The sequence below is a fragment of the Pristis pectinata genome, chromosome 5 (genome assembly GCF_009764475.1).
Source record: "Pristis pectinata isolate sPriPec2 chromosome 5, sPriPec2.1.pri, whole genome shotgun sequence".
Classification (NCBI taxonomy): Eukaryota; Metazoa; Chordata; class Chondrichthyes; order Rhinopristiformes; family Pristidae; genus Pristis; species Pristis pectinata.
Window position 1 is genome coordinate 86,869,871 of NC_067409.1, and position 21,272 is coordinate 86,891,142.

General features: G+C 41.2%; 1 protein-coding gene across 1 annotated transcript in view; it reads left to right on the forward strand.

Annotated features, from left to right (window-relative positions):
• The window catches only part of LOC127570466 (E3 ubiquitin-protein ligase znrf2-like), a 142,631-nt gene extending 124,683 nt beyond the window's left edge, over positions 1-17,948 (forward strand). Inside the window, exons 3-5 of the mRNA XM_052016077.1 lie at positions 10,851-10,956; positions 13,761-13,853; positions 16,357-17,948. Coding sequence (XP_051872037.1) covers positions 10,851-10,956; positions 13,761-13,818 — 164 coding nt within the window. The 3' untranslated portion in view covers positions 13,819-13,853; positions 16,357-17,948. The remainder of the gene's footprint in view (positions 1-10,850; positions 10,957-13,760; positions 13,854-16,356) is intronic.
• The last annotated feature ends 3,324 nt before the right edge of the window (positions 17,949-21,272 follow it).

The window sequence follows — 21,272 nt, forward strand, 5'->3', positions numbered from 1 at the left end:
ATGTCACAAAGGTCCTTTCAGGCAGAAGGAATTTTTGTGCTCATTGTATTAAAATCATTACTGAGCAATGAGTATTTCTCTTCCCTGTTAGGAATGTGTGGAGCCAATTCGGGGCTTGTGTAATAGAGCCTCAAGGTGAGGTTTGGTCACTGTTCACAAGGAGAGGATTTTCCATGAAATCAATGACAACAATAAAAATTTGCATTTATGTTAAGGCTGGGTTTGACCACTTACTGATACAAAATAATTAGCATTTCTCAAGCACTAATTTCACACTTGAGTAATCTAAAATAGTAATTTTATTACTTGCTGAATGAAAGTTCATGGAAGTATGCCTCCTTAAATATAATCAGGAAGCTTTCTAGTTGCCAAGCAATCTTCCAACGGGCTGCAGGTGAATGTTTGCAAATGAGTGGGTTTTAATTACAAGCCCTAATGACAGCAAGGTACATTGTTTCAGCCCATATGGTTCACCAGTGAGCATGATGTGGGGAAATGAGTTATAGGATCAAGTGCTCAAGTGTGTAAGTATTTTGGCGCAAGAGTAAGGAAGCATTAAATTCATCAAAATGCCCATCCCTAATTTACGCATCACTAACAGCAGGATGTCAGAGGACACTGAATCAACTAAGGACTTGCCAAAGTGGATGGTGTTCTTAAAGGGCAAGTGGTTTAAGGAGGGAATTCCAGAGCTTGGGCAAAAGGCAGAGGTAGACACTGCTGCCAATGCTGGGTCAAAGAAGCAGGGAAATGAGGAAATTCTCGGAATTGGAAGAATGCGCAGTGCACAGAGGGTGTGAGACGATAGAGAGGGATGAGACATGGAGGAAGGGAAACCTGACTTGAACACTCTCAGTTGAAAATTAACATTATTTCTGTTATTGGTAGAGACTTTCGTACTCTTTGCCCAGATATTGCAGAATTTCCTAGTGGGTTTAAGGGCATGGACTGCCTCTCTAGCAATTTCCACACGCCCATAGGAGAGAAAATCCTTAACTCCCTAAAATAGTTTCAGACTCTGATCCCAAAGGATTCAACTTTCTGTACCTTACCCGGTCCTCTGGGTACTAACACGGCTCAACCATCTCTAATGACCTAACAAACTCAATTCTGCAACGTGGAGGGTTACCTACTCTTTACTGTGCCCTCGTGGGTAGCTTGACATCTGCTCTCAGAGGATAGATCAAAGAACAGAGAACAGCCAAAGACTTTGAACAGCCAGTTAAGTTAATAATTTAGATGGTGTCCTTCATCAGAACTGGAAAATGTTGCAGGTGAACACCTAGTTGGAAGGATCAGAGAAAGCAAAACGTGGAAAGGAAGAATCTGCATCCATAGAAAGTGTTCCATGATCTTAGGATATTCCAAAGTGGTTTGCGGCTAATAAAGTACTTTGAAACTTCCAAAATGCTGTTGTATAGAAAACAAATTGTACACAGTGAGGCACAACCTTGTACGTGTTCTTAGCTAGTGCAATCCTGGATATCATGGATAGCCGGGGGAGAGGAGTGAGAGAATATAATGATCAGATGATTGTTTTCAGGAATGCTTTTTGAAGGATTGGGATTGGCCCAAACACTGGGACAACTCGTTCAGATTTTCTTTGAGATGAGACACTGGGGTTTTTTCATCCAACCAAGAGAATACACCTGATTTCAGTTTAATGGTTTATTCAAAATGTAGCTCAGCCATTAACATAATAGTTCCTCAGTACTGTACTTTGCTAAAGCACCTGGAGGGAAGTTTGAAGCTACATACATCTGATCTGGAGACAAAAGTGCCAGTGACCAAGCTACAACTTGCACTGAAACAGTGAAGCATCACTTCTCATATAACCTTGCTATGCATCCTCCTTTCTTTTTATTTAGTGTTAGCTATTGATCAATGGGTAACTCTCATGCCTGTGAATCAGAAGTTCATTGGTTCAATTCCCACTCTAGAGATTTGAGAACAAATTATTTAATGACACTTTAGTGCAGTGCTGAGGGAGTGCTGCATTATTGGTAATGCTAGGGAGAGAGTAGGACCACTCAAGGATAAAGGAGGGAATTTATGCCTGGAGCGAGGTATTAAATGAGTACTTTTCATTGGTATCCACTAAGGAGAGGGACATGGAGTTCAATCCGGGCAAGTGTGAGGTGTTACACTTTAGGTGGGCAAATATAAGGGGAAAGTATACAGTAAATGGCAGGACCTTGAAGAGCATTGATGCTTAGAGGGATCTTGGGGTCAAGTCCATAGCTCCCTGAAAGTGACAACGCAAGTAGATAGGGTAATAAAGAAGGTGTAGGGCATGCTTGCCTTCATCAGTCAGGGCAGAGTGCAAGAGTCAGGAAGTCATGTTGCACCTGTCTAAAAGTTTGTTTAGGCTGCACTTGGAGTATTGTGTGCAGTTCTGGTCACCTCTGTTATAGGAAGGATATGGAGGCTTTGAAGAGGTTCACGACAATGCTGCCTGAATTAGAGATTATTAGCTATAAGGAGAGGTTGGACAGACGTGGATTGTTTTCTCTGGAGCATAAGAAGCTGAGGGACGATCTGATAGAAGTTTATACAATTATGAGAGGCATAGATAGGGAAGATAGTTGGTCTTTTTCCCAGGCTACAAATGTCAAATACTAGAGGGCATAGTTTTAAGGGGGGGGGGGAGTTTAAAGGAGATGTGGGGGGCAATTTTTTTTATACAGAGTTGTAGGTGCCTGGAATGCGGTGTCAGGGGTGGTGGTGTAAGCAGACATGATAGTGGCATTTAAGAGGCATGTAGACAGGCATGTGAACATGGAGGGATGTGGATCACGTCTGGGCAGATGGGATTAGTTTAATTTGGCATCATGGTCAGCACAGAAATCGTGGGCTGAAGGGCCTGTTCTTCTGCTGTACTGTTGTGTGTTCTATTCCATCTTTTGGTTGAGATGTTGCACTGAGGCCATTACCTGGCCTCTCAGCTGAGTATTAAAGATCCCATGCCATCACTCAAAGGAAAGCAGGGAAGTTCTTTCCTCCATCTTGGATAATATTTATTATGTTGGTCATAAACAATATTGCTAAGAAATAATTATTTGGTCATTATCACATTTTGTGGGTGCTTGTGTGTAAGCCAGCTGCTCTGTTTCCTGCGTTATAACAATGACTTCACTTCATTAGCTGTAGAATGTTTTGATATCCTGAGGTTGGATAAGACACCATGCAATATAATCTTTAAGGGAAATGAAAATGGAGAGTGATAAGGACACACATTAGGTATGGAAATGATGTCTGATTTATCATGAGATTCATCAGCTGTTTACCACATGATTCCTCTGGTTTTCCTCTCCCTTTCCCCTCGATTGACATTTTTAGTGTACACAGTGAACTCAACCATGTTGTACCAAAACAGCAGCAGTATTGAGTTCATAAAACCTGTCTTCAAGTTTGAACAGTAGCCAAATATTAATGATCTTCGGCATTGTCTAAACCATCCAAATTTTACACAAGAGTTTGTCATGGGATTGCCATTCAGACTAGTTTACTGCACGTTGGCTGATACCTGTCTGGAAACAAATTAAGAGTATCCACCTGTACTGAAGTAGATTACATCTAGGTAGACGCTGGTGGGTCTCTGTTGAGGGATGTGTCAGGGCTGTATCCCACCAGCCATGGCTCTCTCTTGTGTGTGTCAGTGGAGGTGCCCAGGATGCCATCTGAAAGAATGGGATGCCTGACTTGCACGTGTTCTTAGCCAGAGCAGTGCTGGATATTGTGAGTAGCCAAGCGAGAGGGGGTGGGACTTAGGATCCCAGATATAAACTGCGTGGTTTTATTGAATTGGACATCAACCAGCTTCCTGCAAGCAGACTGCACCCATGTTAGAAATATTCTGCTGCTGAAATGCAGAGAGCAAAAGTGGATGATCAAATATTATGGGCATTTGCTGCCCACGCAGTAAACCAATCAGATTACCAAATGAGATTGTCTCTAGTTTTAATATTTGCTGCCATTTCTCTTCAAATATTCTCTGAATAGCAAGGAACAGGCAAGAGTGACAGGATCATATGTAAGGATTAGGTCATGTTTCAACCCTTAACCATTCAGAGCAGCATTCTGTTCCCTTTTTGCACCAGTGTCTTTCCCTTTGTGTCTTCTGTGTGTGATATAACAAAGCCATACACTCTAAACTCATCAAACCACTGGAAATTACTAACATATATACTTGAATGTTGAAGCTCTTTACTATGACACTATTTAAAGAGATAGCTGCACTCAGTGAGACAAATGGAAACAATAAGAGAAATGATGGGAACGTGAAACCCCTGTGACAAGTTAAAGTAGGTTAGGTAATTTGGATAGAGGAATATGAAAACTCAGCACAGAGTGGAAGGATCAATGATTCCGGAGTCTGCAGGACTTCAGTGGAGACCTCCACCCCTCCATCCTCAGAAGCACTTCTCCACCCAGTGCATACAGATACTATATATTTCATAGTGTGAAATATATGTAAAACCTCTCCTTCCCTTCCACTGAAAGAGGTGACCATGCCATTGACAAATTTAGTGTGGAAATGAGTAAATGAAAGTCTCTTTCCTTCTATTATACTTGAACAGTTGCTTACTTGTATATGGTACTTGGCAATGATAGAATGATTTAGAAGAAGTTTTCCAGGTACTTAGTGATGGTTCCCAAAAGACTTTGAAACTGATCAGCAAGACTTCAAGTGAAGTATTCTAGAGACGTGGTAAATGTTTCCCATCAATCAAGTGACCATTAACTTGCTGTTGCTACAGTTAAGTTTTTTTTGTTATTTTCTGGTTGAGGGGCTACAGGCAATATCAGTGCAACTTCTGTTTGTCATTCCTAGTTTCCCTCAGTAAGGTGACTTGTTCTTGAACTCCTGCCAGTATAGTTTGAAAGTATTCTCCCATTGCTTTGGGTGGGAAGCTGCAGGGTATTGACTCAGCAACAATGAATGAACAGCAAATATATTTGCAAGTTAGGATGGTGTGGGGCTTGGAGGAGAGCCACATATGATGGTGCTTCCCAAAAGCCTTTTAGTTATCCTTGTCCTTTTAGGTGGAAGAGATCACAGGTTATAAATAAGATGCTGCATTCTTGGGGAATTGCTGCAATAGATGGTCCGGCAATCACAGCGGGGGAGTAATTGGAAATTTAAGGTTGTAGGGATGCTCTGTCATGGTTTGTTAATAATCCATAATATTAATATATTCAGTCTGTTCTCCAATTCCATTTCCATGCACCTGATACATACCACTTTTAAACTTTTTTTGAGGGTCATTGCAGTGCAAGAATTTTCCAAAATTAGCATAAACCAAACAATTCTGACAGAAGACGACAAGCTCCTCAAAATAAAAGAGCTGGTCATTGACTTCAGGAAGGGGGGTGGTGCACATGCTCCTGTTTACATCAACAGTGCTGAGGTCAAAAGGGTTGTGAGGTTCAAGTTCCCAGGACTGAACATCACCAGTCGCCTGTCCTGGTCCCAACCACGCTGACGCCATGGCCAAGGAAGCTCACCAGTGCCTCTAATTCCTCAGGAGACCAAAGAAATTTGGCATGCCCCCTTTGACCCTCACCAATTTTATCGATGTACCATAGAAAGCATCCTATCCAGAGGCATCACGGCTTGGTATGGCAACTGCTCTGCCTGTGACTGCAGAAAACTGTGGAGAGTTGTGGACACAGCCTCAGCACATCACGAAAACCTGCCTGCCCTCCATGGACTCTATACTGCTCGCTGCCTCAGTAGACAGCCAGCATAATCAAAGACACCATCCACACCAGACATTCTCTCTTCTCCCCTTTCCCATCGGGTAGAAGATGCAAATGCCTGAAAGCATGTATCACTTAGGCTCAAGGACAGCTTCTATCCCGCTGTTATAAGACTATTGAGCGGTTCCCTAGAACCATGAGATGGACCCTTGGCCTCACATTCTACCTCATTATGCACTTCATTGTCTACTTGCACTGCACTTTTTCTGTAACTGTAACACTTTATTCTGCACTCTGTTGTTTTACCTTGAACTACCTCAATGCACTGTTGTAATGAATTGATCTGTATGACCAGTTTGAAATACAAGTTTTTTCACTGTATCTCAATACATGTGACATATAAACCAATTTACCAATTTAGATTTCACCTCTCTGCATTGGGCAGGGGAAATTAAATGACTTTTCAAGTGGCTGCAACACAACGCTGTGAAATCAATGATGTATTGGTTAGACCAGAGTCAGATAGGCAACACACCCGCATTATTAACGTAATGGAATTTCTAAAATCAATATGCAATATAACCTGTTCACTCCGGCTATTCTCATTAGTAATTTGGAGAAATGCATTGCATTATTTCTCACAAGTCAACTTGGTCTAGATTTTCTTTTAAGCAAATTCATCTCATGTTACTCTCAGTATATCATAACATTAACTTGTTCTCCATTTTGATTTTATTTGAAGTTCCTAATGCAATTCCCATAATACAACATATAATTCCAGCATTAAAAATGCAATGGATAGTTCAACACCAGCTAGGGAGAACCTCTATGCTATTAATGGACGTGTTCTCAGAATCAATGTGCTGTATGATAATTGTAGTCACCTCCTCCATGAGACTTGAAAGGTGGATGTTCTCCCTGTGACAGTGTGAGTTTCACCCAGGTGCTTCGGTTTCTTGGTAGGTTAATTGGCCAATATAAATTGCCCCCTAAAATGTGGGTGAATGGTAGAATCCGGAGGGAGATGAGGGGAATGTGAGGAGAACAAAATGGGATTAGTGTGAATGGGTAGATGGTTAATGCAGACTTTGGTGTGCCGAAAGGGCCTATTTCCATGCCCTAAGACTCTATGACTCCATCAATCCAGTACTGAATTATATTGCAGGTGGTTGAGCAGAAGTGTTGTTTTGATTTCTATTTCTGATAAAGACATCTGAGATGAAGGTTTGTGCATTGAATTTGTCTGTTTTTAGCTGAACAATTTGCTCTGAGTATTCAGTTGTTTTCTTTAATGGTTAATTATTGAGAACATTATTGAATTACAAGTTAGAGCAAGTCATAAGGAAGATGGTGTGCTTCACAAGGTAGTTCTGGGCTCCAGTGTGCTCCCTTGGTCACCGTTGCCTGAGTGGAGATATATTTACAGCGAAAGGAATTCTGAGTGACAAATATCAAGGATATATTCAGGCATCAGAGGCAAAATTTATAAACAAAGGCTCAGCCACCATAGACTCATAAACTATGAGGTAAACTATTACAAAGCAAGATAATGGCACCAACAAAAAATCAATTTGATTCACATAGATGGCTGGGGGTACAGAGAGTAACGTTAGTTGGGATGGAAAAATCCATGACTGGAGAAGTTCATGTCTCGACCGTAGGAAAAGTAGGCACAATGTTCTTCTGGTCTTTTCTCTTTTTAATACCAACACATTTTAATCGCAGCATTTTTAACTTAACTCCTGATCTCTTGGCTTCCCTCTTTTCAAGTCACAGTTGACTATTTTCAGTGTTGGGGGTTTTTCCGTTAGGGTGTTGTTCCTCTTTTTTTTGCAGAGCTCATTGAAGCAAGCTGAAAGAGAGAAGGATGTTTTTGACATTTTCTTAATCTCCCCACCGTGTTCTATGTAGCACAAAGCAGAAATGGAAAGTTTTCAGAGTGGATATTCTCAATCTAGTTCCCCTTTCTATTCTATGCTACACACAGTGAAATTGCATAAGGTTATACTGAAGCATGTCACTAGGTAAGAGGACGCTGTAAGATGCTCCTTTACAATGGTGTTGAAGCTTCAGCTTCTGCAGGCTTTGTGTACCACTTGGGGTTGTCACTCTGGTTAGATATATTCCTAGTTCAACATGTCTCCTAACTACCTACGACCACCATTAATTACCCAACACCTTCATTCTCATGGTGTCTGCTTTCTTGTCTCAATGGAGGAGTGAACTGATGCTTCACTGGTAAATCAGATCACCACTCAATCTTCTAAGCTCGAGGAAATACAAACCAAATTTAAGCAACAAGCCCTCATCATTGAACCATTTGAACCCAGGTATCATTCTAGTGAACCTCCCCTCAAAGGGCAATTTACTCTGCAGCAATACAATTCTCCCAATCAGTACTTTGGCAACATCAGGTTACTTTGCACTGTACTGATTGGAGGGAACATCTTTGCAGCAAAACAACAAATGTCACATCATATGTCGGTGATAATAAATCTGATTCTGATTCTACTACTTTCAGTGGAGGGACTGTTGGATCGCCCAGACAATGTAATCAGTATAAGTACTTGGAGAGGGACTGTGCTGAGAAAGGTGCCAGGTCCAATCCCTCTGCCCTTGGTGCCATTGGTGATCTCACTGGAGTCTGGTTACAATTCACAACAGTAGCCTTATGCTGTGAAGCTGAAATGAAAATAGCTACCGGGCATCACCAATCCAAATTTTTATTTTATACTGTCATAAGGCCACAGCTCACATGCGTAACACACACACTTGCACCCTCACACATAAAATAGGAGGAACAGGCTATCAAGGGGCTGCTGGATAAGTCTCCACTTATTACAGAGACAAGCTGTAACTGAGAAGTTTAGTGTAGATTCAGTAGTGTTGATCTACAAGGTAAAAACGTAACTTACTCAAAATCTAACCTTGAATCTTTGTATAATTTCAAAGCCACGTAAAGTAAGTGGATTTTGAAAAAATGAAAAGCACAGCAACTTTGGGTCAGGAAGCTGGTGCTGGTGATTGTCCAGAGGGAAAGTTTGCAACCATTGTCAGTAGTAAATGCTTGATCTAAAATCCTTCAGTGCAGGATTATACCCAGATTTCTGGTCTAGTATTACTTTATGACTGAGGGTGTGGTGATGTGTGTTCAGTGAGAGAGAGAGAGGAATCAGCCCATCAGCTTAACCAGCAAAACTGATGAAACCTAGCTGAATCCTGCTTGGGATGTTATATTATTAAACCGGACACTGGCCAGAGAGCTACAGTATCCCACATAGAAACAAAAAAATTTAAGACCCTGCCATGATGTTAAGGGTTTGAGATTTTGTTGATTGAATACTGATCATTCACCTTCAATGGACAATTAACAAGAAAATTTCTTTAAAATTTTCCCTTTGTTTTAGTACTTCACTATCCTGACTTATCTATGTCCCATTCTCCTAGCTAACCTACATTGGTATCAGAATCAGGTTTATTATCACTGACATATGCCGTGAAATTTGTTGCTTTGCAGCGGCAGTACAGTGCAAGACATAAAGACATAAAAATTACTGTAGGTTTCAAAAATAAATAGTGCAAAAGAAGAAAATGAGATTGTGCTCATGGGTTCATGGACTGTTCAGAAATCTGATGGCGGAGGGAAAGAAGCTGTTCCTGAAACGTTGAGTGTGGATCCTATTTCCACCTCCTATTTTAAATTTTCACCCTGGCATTCAAGTCACTCACTGCTTAGCTCCTTGCTATCTCTATAACCCCCTACAGCCCACCTAGATCCCTGTATTCCTTGAATTCTGATTTCATGCACTCATTTTCATCACCACTGGTGCCTGTGTCTTCATTAGGCTGGACTTTAAAACCTCTCCATCCCACCATCTCTCTTCCCTTTTGAAACAAAAACTTCATCTCTGTAACCACCTGCTCTAAAATCATTTAATGTGACTAGGTGACATATTTTATTTGATAATGCTCTAATGAAGTGCCTTGCTTCTATTCACATTTATTAAGGTTGAATATAAATTCAAGCCTTGTGGTGGTATCTCATTCACAATGAAAAATTACTAACACAAATCCCTTAACCTCTCTGTTATCTTTCTTGTGTTGATTGATTCTGAGTCTGACAGCTTAATTTTGTAGAGACTCAGCGGTCACGTTCTGTTGCGGGCGCCTAATAGATTTAGTGCAGAGCACTGGTGGCTCTCCGAGCTCATTGGTCTTGTTTGGTTTGTGTCCCTTGTGGCTCTGAAACATGCTGAATATGATGAGAGCTCAAGAGCAAATAAAAACTAGAGAGGCAGCCCCCTCTACTGGCCCTTTGTCAGGAGATTCATTTGGCAAGTGTTTAAGCTTTGCTCCAAACCCAGTTAACTGACATAGTGGCTGTTTCCTGAATTCCCTTGTCAACTGCTTGTATAATTGTCACTTGCTTAGCCAGTGTCAGTGTGGCTCTTTTCACAACACTTTAGTGGAGAATAGTTCAGAGAGTTCTGTAGTGCCACATCATGTCTGTTGTGCAGGATTGCATCAGAGTAAGTGTTATTTTTATTCAGTACATTGGAAGAATGACACAGTTGTGTCTGCTCGCAAGTACAATCCCTATTTCAGAAAGTGCATATGGCAAAACATGACATCTAAATTGAATCCTTATTTCTCTCTCTGCCCACTTCTCTCTCATACACACATACATAAATGGCTACAAACAGCTGTGCATACATGTAAGCACAGACTTGTACCAATAACCCACCTGAGCCAGGAAAGTGCTAGCATACACCACAGTAATTTGTAACAGGAGTCTCCATGTATCTAGAAGTATTCAACAAACTAACCTTTGGGTTTACTTATGAGCTTAGAGGCTTCAGTTCCTAATGATGTTTTCTTTGTATTAAATTGCTGTCAAACTTGTGGGTGCAGTGTGTTTTAATGGTACTTGTTTCTTGAACTCATTACATACTGAGGATTTGACTCAGGATATCGAGTGTATGAATATGTTCTCCTTATGGTGTTTTAGCAAATTCTTCCTTTCGGTACCCACCATTCCAACAGAACATTAGGCCTTTGGTAGAACAGGTACAGAATAATATTGAGACATTTAATCAAACAATGGGCTGTTGATTATTATGTCATTTATATCTTTTTACTCTCTGCAGAGGATGTACTGAGTAAGGATACTGGAGAATGTGCAATATGCCTTGAAGAACTGCAGCAGGGAGACACCATTGCACGCCTGCCCTGTCTGTGTATCTACCATAAGGGGTAAGTGGGTCGAATTCCAAAATCATTCTTTAGAATATTAAGAGCCCTTGTACCCAAGGTGTATATGCTTTAAAGGAATCCAGAGAACACTTTTAACATTGCACCATCAAAAGCTCTGATTTACAGGAGTGATTAATTGTCTTTGATATCACCAGTGTACTTGGAAGCTCCTATTTCATGTGATCACAGATTAATTGATTAAACCTGTTAAAATGTTTAGTGACTCCCAACGCACTGTTTCCAAGAAGATTCAGAGTTGTGTCTAGAAGGCCATTTGCAGTTGTCTTCATGCTGTTGCAGTGTAGTAAAGGAGCATTGGCTATGGTTGGTGGCATTTTCACAGATTAATCATGCTGGGCTGGGATTGCTAACCCTGGTTGGATATACTACTTGGGGTTTCATTGCATAACCTCGCTCCTTCAATGACACCACACTCAAGTTACATATCCCTCTTTTTCCTATGATTCTGTAGTTATTAAATGGAAGAGTCCAAAGGGATGACAATGAGACAATTTTGTTTAATGCTCCTATGAATTATGCCAAAGATTTCTCATAATAAAATCCAGGGAATTAAGATTTGATCCATGAAACCTACAGGTTAGTCCAGCAGGGTTGAGAACCCTGTGCTGGGCCACATTTTGCTAGCAGTTTGAACATGGCCAATTGATCAGGAAAATAAAAGCTCAAGGGCATGTGACAAGGTGGCTCAGGGGCAGAAAGCAAATGGTAATGGCCAATGGGAGTTTTAGTGACTGGAGAGTCCTGTGCAGTGGGAATCTGCAGGGCTCAGTACTACATCAGTACTACTAAGTTATTAATAATTTGGACTTTAATTCAGGGACTATGATTAAGAAGCTGGCTTATGGTGTCATATTTGGCAATGTGGGTGACAATGAAGAAGAAAGTTGTCAGCTGCAGAAAGAATGGTTAAGTGGGCACAAAAGAGGCAAATGGAATTCAATCCAGAAGTGTGTTTGTGCATTTGGGAAGAATACATAAGACAAGAGAGTTTACTGTGAGTTTGCTCAGTGAGGAAGTTCTTACAGGAAAAGGAACTTAAGAAAAGACTTCTCAAAAAAGACAATCCACCAGAGTTCAGTTCCCACTTTACACAGATGTAGAAAAAGAACACAAGAAAAGAGGAGCACGAGTAGGCCATCAGGTCTTCGAGCCTGCCCCACCATTTGATATGATCGTGGCTGTTCTATGCTGGCCTCAACTCCTTTTCTGTCTCTCTTCTCCATACCCCTCTATTCCTTGATCTATCAAATATTTATCCACCTCCACTTCAAATGCTTCTAATGATCCAACTTCCATCACCCATCAGGGCAGAGAATTCCAGTGAAAACATTGCAGTATCTGCCCTGTCAAGCCCCCTTAGGATCTTGTATGTTTGAATAAGATCACCCCTCATTCTTCAAAACTGCAAGAAATACAGGCACAAACTATTTAGTATCTCTTGATATACAACTCTCTCATCCCAGCAATTAGCCTGGTGAATCTCCTTGGTACTGCCTCCAATACTGCTATTTTTTTTAGGTAAAAGGACCAAAACTGTACACAATATTCCAGATGAGGCCTCACCAACACCCTGTACAATTGCAACACAACCTCCCTATTTTTAAACTCCAATCCCTTTGCAATGAAGGCCATAATGCTGTTTGCCACCTTAACTACTTGTTGGACCTGCCTGTGAGCTTTTTGTCATTCCTACACCAGAACACTTGGATCCCTCTGTACTTCACTGATTTGCAGTCTCTCTCCATTTAGATAATAATTTGCCTTTTGATTTCTCTTATAGAAGTGCATGACCTTGCACTTCCATATATTAAAGTCCATTTGCCAGTCTTCTGTCGACTCACTCGATCTACCTATACCTTATTGCAGAATTACAGTATCCTTACCACAACATGCCCTTCCACCTATTTTTGTATCATCGGCAAATTTGGAATTTACATACTGTTCCTTCTTCCAAGTCATTAATATAAGTGGTAAACATTTGTGAGGCAAGAACTGATCCCTGCAGTACTTCACTAGTTACTTCCTTCCAGTCTGAAAAGAATGTATTTATTCCAACTTTCTTGTTTTCTATGAGACAAGCAGTTTTCAATTCATTCTAACGCACTTGCTCTGATGCCATGGGTTTTTAATATATGCACCACCCTCCTATGTGGCACCTTGTCAAACGCCTTTCAGAAATCTAAGTATGCTACATCTACAGGTTCCCCTCTGTCAACTCTCCTTGTTAAATCCTCAAAGAATTCGAGCAAAATTGTCAAACATGGTTCACCTTTCATAAAACCTTGTTGACTGATTTAATTATATTCAGCTGTCCTAAACAATGAGCTATTTCTTCTTTGATTATTGACTCTTGCATCTTGCCAGTAATAGCAAATATAGATGCATCCACCCTTATGCACTGGGCCCAACTCCCTGCTCTCTTCGAAGACCATGTGAACTCAATGTAATGTGGAAATATTATTCATATGTATTGGTTTATTATTGTCACTTGTATCAAGGTACAACGCCTCTCAACAAAAGATGATAATGTCAGTTAATGCAGTGCAACAATTTGTTGTAGTAAGATGCATGCATTTTTTTTAGTGAATTAATGTTTTGCCACTGCAGAAGAGTATTTTTCTCCACAAACTTGGTTGTGTGATTATTCTACCAGGTCACCTGCCATTCTGCAATTACACAGGTTCTGAAAGGCCCCTTTCTTGTTTTCGCTTCCTTTCTCATCAATGTCATATTGCGTGTGTAATCTTGATGTGATGTTGTATCTGCTCCTTCTCTCTCACCAGATGTATAGACTCATGGTTTGAAGTCAACAGGTCATGTCCTGAGCACCCATCAGATTAATAAATGAACTGAACCAAATGAGCTGTTGCTATAAGGTAATATCTTTGTCTGTCTACTATTCATAAACTGCTCCATATCTCCAGCTGGGCTCTATTGTCTATTGACTTTTCCCTGCTTGATTGATGTTGCATTGGGCCATAAGTCACTTGGAGTTATTGAAGTCAGTGGAAGGCTTTTTAAGGGAATCGTGACAATATTTTGAGCTGTAAAATGAAGTATTTTGTCTGAGTGTTTCAATAGCATGCTGCTGTAATCTTGAACAATTAGGTCTCATTCAGAGTCAATACACTAGGTGAGATTATCCTGTAAGTATAAATGATTCAGACTGGAAATAAGTTTATATACAGTATAATCTAAATTGACAAATGGGTAATGTAAATCCATTTGGAAGGGCAGTGTATCTTTTTATTAATTTTTCAGGATCTACACTGCACTGGTAGGGCCAGCATTTATACCGCATCCCTAACTGCTCTTAAAAAGGATTATAAAATGGCCATAACATGATTGCTTGGGCACAATTGATTTAGCAGTTGCCAGTTATCAGGGAAGGGGTGATTTGTTGAAGTATTTGCTTCTGTGTAATGTTCTCATCTGTTCTACCATTTTTGCTTAAGGTATTTGACATTATTTCTCCTGTAAATCTTGTTTACTAATGGGCATGGTAAATGATAGAGTCATGGAGTTATACAGCACAGAACCAGGCCCTTTGATGCACCCTATCTAAGGTGACCATCATGAACCTATTGATACCAATCCCATTTACTAGCACCTGGCCCATTGCCTACTTGTCTTGGAGATTTAAGTGCTTCTCCAGATGCTTCTTAAATGTTGCACCTGCCTCCACCATTTTCTCAGGCAGCACATTGCAGATTTCAACCATCCTTCAGGATAATATCATCAGGTCCTCATTTTCTTTTCTAAATCTCTTACTCTTCTACTTAAGCTTATGCCCTCTGGTCTTTGATCCCTCTGCCATGAGGAAAAGTTTCTTACTATCTACCCTATCTATGCCCCTCATAATTCTGTATGCCTCAAATGCCCCCATCTCCGCCTCAACCTCCTCTGCTCCAAGGTAAACGAACCCAGCCTATCTAGCCTCTTGTTGTAACTGAAATGTTCCATCTCAGGCAACATCCTGCTGAATCTCCACTGCACCCTCTATAGTGCAATCACATATTTCATATAGTGTGCAACTAGAACTGCACGCAGTATTCCAAATGTGGCCTGACCAATGTTTTATAAAGTTATATCAACATCTCCTTGTTCTTGTATTCTATGCACTGGCTATTGAAGGCAAATATCCATTTGCTGCCTTTACTACTTTTTCCACCTGTGCTGCCACCTTCAGGGATCTTTGGACTTGTACACCAAGGTCCTGTTCCTCAACACTCCCCAGAGACCTACAGCTCATTGTGCATGTCTTAACCCTTATTTGTCCCCCTCCCAAAATGCATCATCTTGCACTTATCAGGACTAAATTTCATCTGCCATTGCTCCGTCCAACTTATCAGCTGATCAATATCATTCTGTAGCCTAAGATGACCTTCCTCGCTCTCAAAGCCACCAACAATTTTCATGGCATCTGAAAACTTATTGATCTCACATTCACATCAAATGCTTTTTTTCTCTCATGGCTAATGTGATGATGCTCCTTGAAATTTGTTTTCCATTTCATTTCTTGAGACACTTCCAATTGTAACTCAAAAAAAACCTACAAAATATGAAATGTTTCATTTTGTCCTAAAGCCAGTTTGTGTGGGAGTTGTGGTTGTGAAGGATACTGGACCCATTGAGGGTTTTTATGCCGATGCAGTATACAGACACTGGTTATGGGACAATACTTGGAGGTGTGACAGCCATCATGGTTAATCATTATGATATGATGGACAGCATGACTGGCTTTACAGACTTTTTACAGCCCAGCAGGAATTCATGAACGCTTTTCCAGCTAACTGAATAATCCAATTGGTCCAATGGCCCTGCAGATTTTCTTCATTAATATGTGACCTCATTCAAATATATTTTTCTTTACAAGTATACAAGAAGACTAGATATATATGTAAAGGAGATAAGGGAGTAGGTTATCTGGATGTGGTTAGATAAAGGACATTTGAATAATGTTCATATGGATGATAAACATGGGATTGACTAGTTGGGCTGACTGGCCTATTTCAATGCTGTCTGCATTATTCAATTCTGTCCTTACAGTTCCCTTTTTAAAAACATGAGTTGGTACTGACATCGCTAAAGAGGGATGACCATAGATGTTGTATATTATCATTCTGATTGGCCTAAGACAATGAGCTATAAAGTGTAGGTTGCTGCACCTTCCTTTGTTTCAGAGCCATCTCTCTTGTCTAATTTGAAACAGTGATTTAAGATAGCCACACGAAAAATACCTAATGGTCTTTTACCTTCTCTATTCGCTCTGTTTCTTGTTGGAGATGGGAATAGTGATGAAACCCATTTCAGTCTTCTGTATGGAATGTCAGAAGTGTTTAAAGAATGTTAAATTCACTGTTGTTGCTCTGTCATCAGGTTTTTCTGCCACTTCTGTAAATGGAACAAACTGTTCCAATGAACAGAGGCTGCGACTGAATTCCTAAAAGGTGAGGAAATGCTTAAGAGTATGGCGATCATTGCTGCTTCCTTGGATTGCTGAATAAGAAAACTTACCTTCTGTTCTTTAAACACGACGGCTACAGATTCAGTGACGCCACATCTCTCATCTCTTTTCTGGATTATGTTTCAAAATGCCTGTCGGTAGGCTCTCTTGCCATTTGGACATAGTGTGCCATAAATATGTGAAAGACACACAACAGTTAAACAAATTTTCTTTTTGTACAGCTGATGTTTAATTGTTTGGTAATTAGTTTGTGCCTTTGATATTTTTAAAACACCAATTAATTTGTTTGTAATTAATTGTTTTCTGTACATTTTTTTTGCACTAACTGTGCTGCGATAGCAATTTGTAAGAGATGTGTGAATGACTCAACATTTGATCTTTTCAAAACAAACTGAGTAGGATCATCAGTATCGTAGGATGCAATTGGACCTCCCACCTATCACACACATACACTCAAAGGAACTTCATTGAAGGTACAAGCAAGCAATGGTGTTCCTGTCCAATTTTCAGGTGGCACTTGGAAAAGCTAGAAATATTCAGGATGATTTGAACTGAAAATGTGAACCTAAAGTTTATTGGCACTTTGTTCACATGTTTATACATAAGAAAAGAGTCAGAATGGATCACGTTTCCTCATCCAGAAGTGGTGACTTACTATAACCCAATGAACAAGCCTACATTTTCCTGGAAATCTGGACCTCTTTAATAATGGATGGCCTTCCAAAGACAGAGTGATGTGATGGGATAATGTACATCCATTGGGACTAGGTTTCTGATACAACCTAGAATGAACAGATTATATCTTCTCTCTCTGTTGGAATTGTAACTGCAATGCATTGACCAATCAGCTTGAGGAATCCTCAACTTGGCTCCCAGTGAATGAGGGCTCACAACGGAACATTGACTGCTTTAGGGCACTCTTTCTCAGAGATGCATTAGTATAGCAAATGACTGTGGTTTCATGGCTGAAGTTAGACAGATTGTTGGAGAAACTGTTTCCCAAAATATGAACACTCAATAGAAACTGAGTGCCAAAAGTAGGAAGGTATTCAAATGCACTCCTACTTGTCACAAAAGAAAAATGTATGCTTACATATATACCAGCACCTCTCCTTGGTATCTAGCTACCACAAAGTCTTGCAGCAACAAAAAAAACTGAACTAAGTTTTAATTGGTAGCAGCTAATAATGTTACAAAAACCTTGTAAACTTTGCTCCTCTGTTAGGAGTGACCATATCTCACCTCTGGGAGGAATAAGAGATGTTATTACAAAATTACAAACAAATCAACGTTAAAAACAAAATCAATAAATTGTCAATATGTAAAAACAAAATTTATTACTCTGTGCCTACTTTGGGGAAAAATATGGTTAATACAGAACTGAAAATGAGCTGCTGATGCAGAATGTTTTGAATTTTGTGATTTTTAATGCTCAGTGTGTTTGTAGAAAAAAAAAACTTAAATCTAAAAGCCAGCTGGTTAATAAAATGGACTTAAATTCCAAGCAGAGGTTTTTAGTTGAGTTGTGTAATTAAAGAAATTTGTATTTATATGGTGCATTTCACACACTTTGCTTTACAGGCAATGTGGTACTTCTGAAGTATTCTCACTGTTGTAATGTAGGAAATCCTAGCAATCAGTAGCATGCAGCAAGCTACTGACCAGATTGGTATGTTTTTGTTAAATGATGTTGGTTGCAGAATATTGGACCATGGTTAAGTTACTGAACCAATATAATAAAGGTGGGATCTGGTGACATAAGTTTAAACCCCACCGTAGTATCTGGAATGGCAAAAAGCTGGCACTGGGAATAGTGACCGTGAGATACTGGATTGTCTTAAAAACCCACCTGGTTCAATGTCTTACAGGGAAGGAAATATGCTACCATGAGCTGATCGGGCTGGTGGCTCCAGACTTGCCTCTTAACTGCCCTGTGAAGTATCCCTGCATGCCACTCAGTTCAGGGGCAGCGGGAATGGTCAATATATGCTGGGGCTTGTCACCAACATCCACAGCCCATTGAATGATCACACTTATATGAAGTGGTTTCATTCACGATCATTCTAAAGTGTGTGGCGGAGGGCTGGGGTCAGGATGAGTGGCATACAACCAGCACCAATCTTGGGCAGTATCTGTGCTGGTGGCCAAAGGTCCAACTGCAGGTTCATTTTAGGTTGCAGTATGGCTGGCCATAGATCAGCCTTGTGTGCAGCTGGATGGACACACAATCTAATCAGTAAGCAAATATTAGGGGAGAGACAGGGTCAGCCCAGACCCTCCATTTTCTAGTTAGATTAAAAATGGCTCCAACTATAATTTTCAGGAGTCCATTTGTATTCTTCTGATGGTGCAGCAGAACAAAGTCAAGAAAGGATAAACTGAACTGAGCAGTCCCCTCGAGACCTGATGTGTGGTAGGAATTGCACACTGCTTGGTGTAGAGTGGGGATCTGGTATCAAATTAGTAAGTTTGCTTGCTTGTGAGTTCAGTAAAATGGCAACTCTAAACTGGAGATCTCCTCTGGAGATCTCCCCCTTTACAACCTCCAGCCTTATTGTTTCCCAATCCCGTACTGCCCGTTTCTACCTCCTACCCAAGATCCACAAACTAAACTGCCCCAGTAGGGTCATTGTTCCCACCTGCTCCTGCCCTACTGAACTCGTATCCTTGTAAATTGACTCCATTTTGTCCCCCTAAGTGCAGTCCCTTCCCACCTACCTCTGTGACACTTCACATGCTCTCCACCACTTCGACAACTTTCAGTTCCCTGGCCCTGACCGCCTCATTTTCACCATGGACATCTAGTCCCTGTATACTTCCATCCACCATCAGGAAGGCCTCAAGGCTCTCCGCTTCTTTCTTGATAACAGACCCAACCAGTTCCCCTCCACCACCGCCCGCCTCTGTCTGGCAGAACTGGTACTCACCCTTAACAACTTCTCTTTCAGCTCCTCCCTCTTTCTCCAGACCAAAGATGTAGCCATCAGCACTTGCATGGGCCCCAGCTATACCTGCCTTTTCATTGGCTATGTAGAATAATCCATGTTCCAAGCCTACACCAGTAACACTCCCTGACTCTTTTCTCCACTACATTGATGACTGCATTAGTGCTGTTTCCTGCACCCATATGGAGATCATCAATTTCATCAACTTCACCACCAACTTCCACCCCTCCCTTAAATTCACTAGGTCCATCTCCGACACCTTTCTTGATCTCTCGGTCTCCATCTCTGAAGACAGATTATCTACTGACATCTATTGCAAACCCACTGACCCCCACAGTTATGTTGACTACACCTCTTCTTACCCTGTCACTTGTAAGGATGCTATTCCCTTCTCTAAGTTCCTCTGTCTTCGCGGCATCTGTTCTCATGATGAGGCTTTCCGCTCGTCATCCGAGATGTCTTCTTTTATCAGAAAGTGGGGTTTTCCCTCCACTGCTGTCAATACAGCCCTCACCTGCATCTCCTCCCACCGATCCCCCTCCTGGTTCTTATCCCTGCAACCATGCTAAGTGTTACACCTGCCCCTACACCACCTCCCACACCACCATTCGGGGCCCCTAAACAGTCCTTCCAGATGAGGCAGTGCTTCTCATGTGAATCCATCGGGGTCATTTACTGGATCCGGTGCTCCCAGTGCGGCGACCTCTGTCAGTGAGACCTGACACAGATTGGGGGATTGCTCTGTCCGCCAGAACATCCAGGATCTCCCAGTGGCCAGCCATTTTAATTCCAGTTCCAATTCTAACACTGATGTGTGTGTCCATGGCCTCCTCTACTGCCAAGTTGAGGCTAAATGCAGAATAGAGGAATAACACCTCGTATTCCATCTGGGTAGTCTCCAACTTGACAGCATCAACATTGATTTCAGTAACATCCAGTAACCACTCCCCTCCATTTATTTTTTTCTCCCCACCCCACCCCTTTTGTTTTCCCTAATCCCTCTGGCCTCTTTACCCCTTCTCTTTCCCCTCACCCACAACTTCCTCCCTCTGGTTTCCCACCTTCCCTTTATTCCATGGGCTACTCTGCCCTCCTGTCAGAGTCCAACTTGTTCAACCCTTTGCCTCTTCCACCTGTCACCTCCCAGCTTCTCACTTTATTCCCAATTCCTCCACCCCTCCCCCACCTATCTACCTACCTCTCCCCCCCCCCCCCCCCCCCCCCACCTGGATTCATCTATCACCCACCAGCTCATGCTCCTCCCTCTCCCCCATCCCTTTTATTCTGGCTTCTGCCCTCTTTCTTTCCCATCCCGATGAAGGGTCTCAGCCCAAAACATCAACTATTCATTTCCCTTCATAGATGCTGCCTGACCTGCTGAGTTCCTCCAGCATTTTGTGTGTGTTGCTCCAGATTTCCAGCATCTGCAGTCTCCTGGGACTCAAGACTGTGTATCCTTTCTCTTCCCTCTCTAGAGTCTTAGGCCATCAGTTACGGCTAAAACTGTGTCTTGTGATTGCTTTTAAATTAGGCGCTGGAATATACACGACAGCAGTGCTGGTTCAACCCATTCACTGAAAATATTTCCAGTGATTCCAAGCTGGTTCCTGTGGCAGGAGTTTGGGTAAGTAAAGGACACAAATTTAAGTTAACAAGTGTCAATGTTTAATATTTTCTAACACAGCAAAGTGTTATGAAAGAAGCGTGGATCAAGCAATATCTGTGCAGAGGGAAACAGTTAACATTTCAAGTCAATGAACTTTCATTGGAAATTTCTTTTGATGGAAGGTCATTGACCCAAAACATTAACTCTGTTTCACTTGCCACAGTTGCTGCCGAATCTGTTTAGTATTTCCAGTAGTTGCAGTACTTTGCAATTGAAT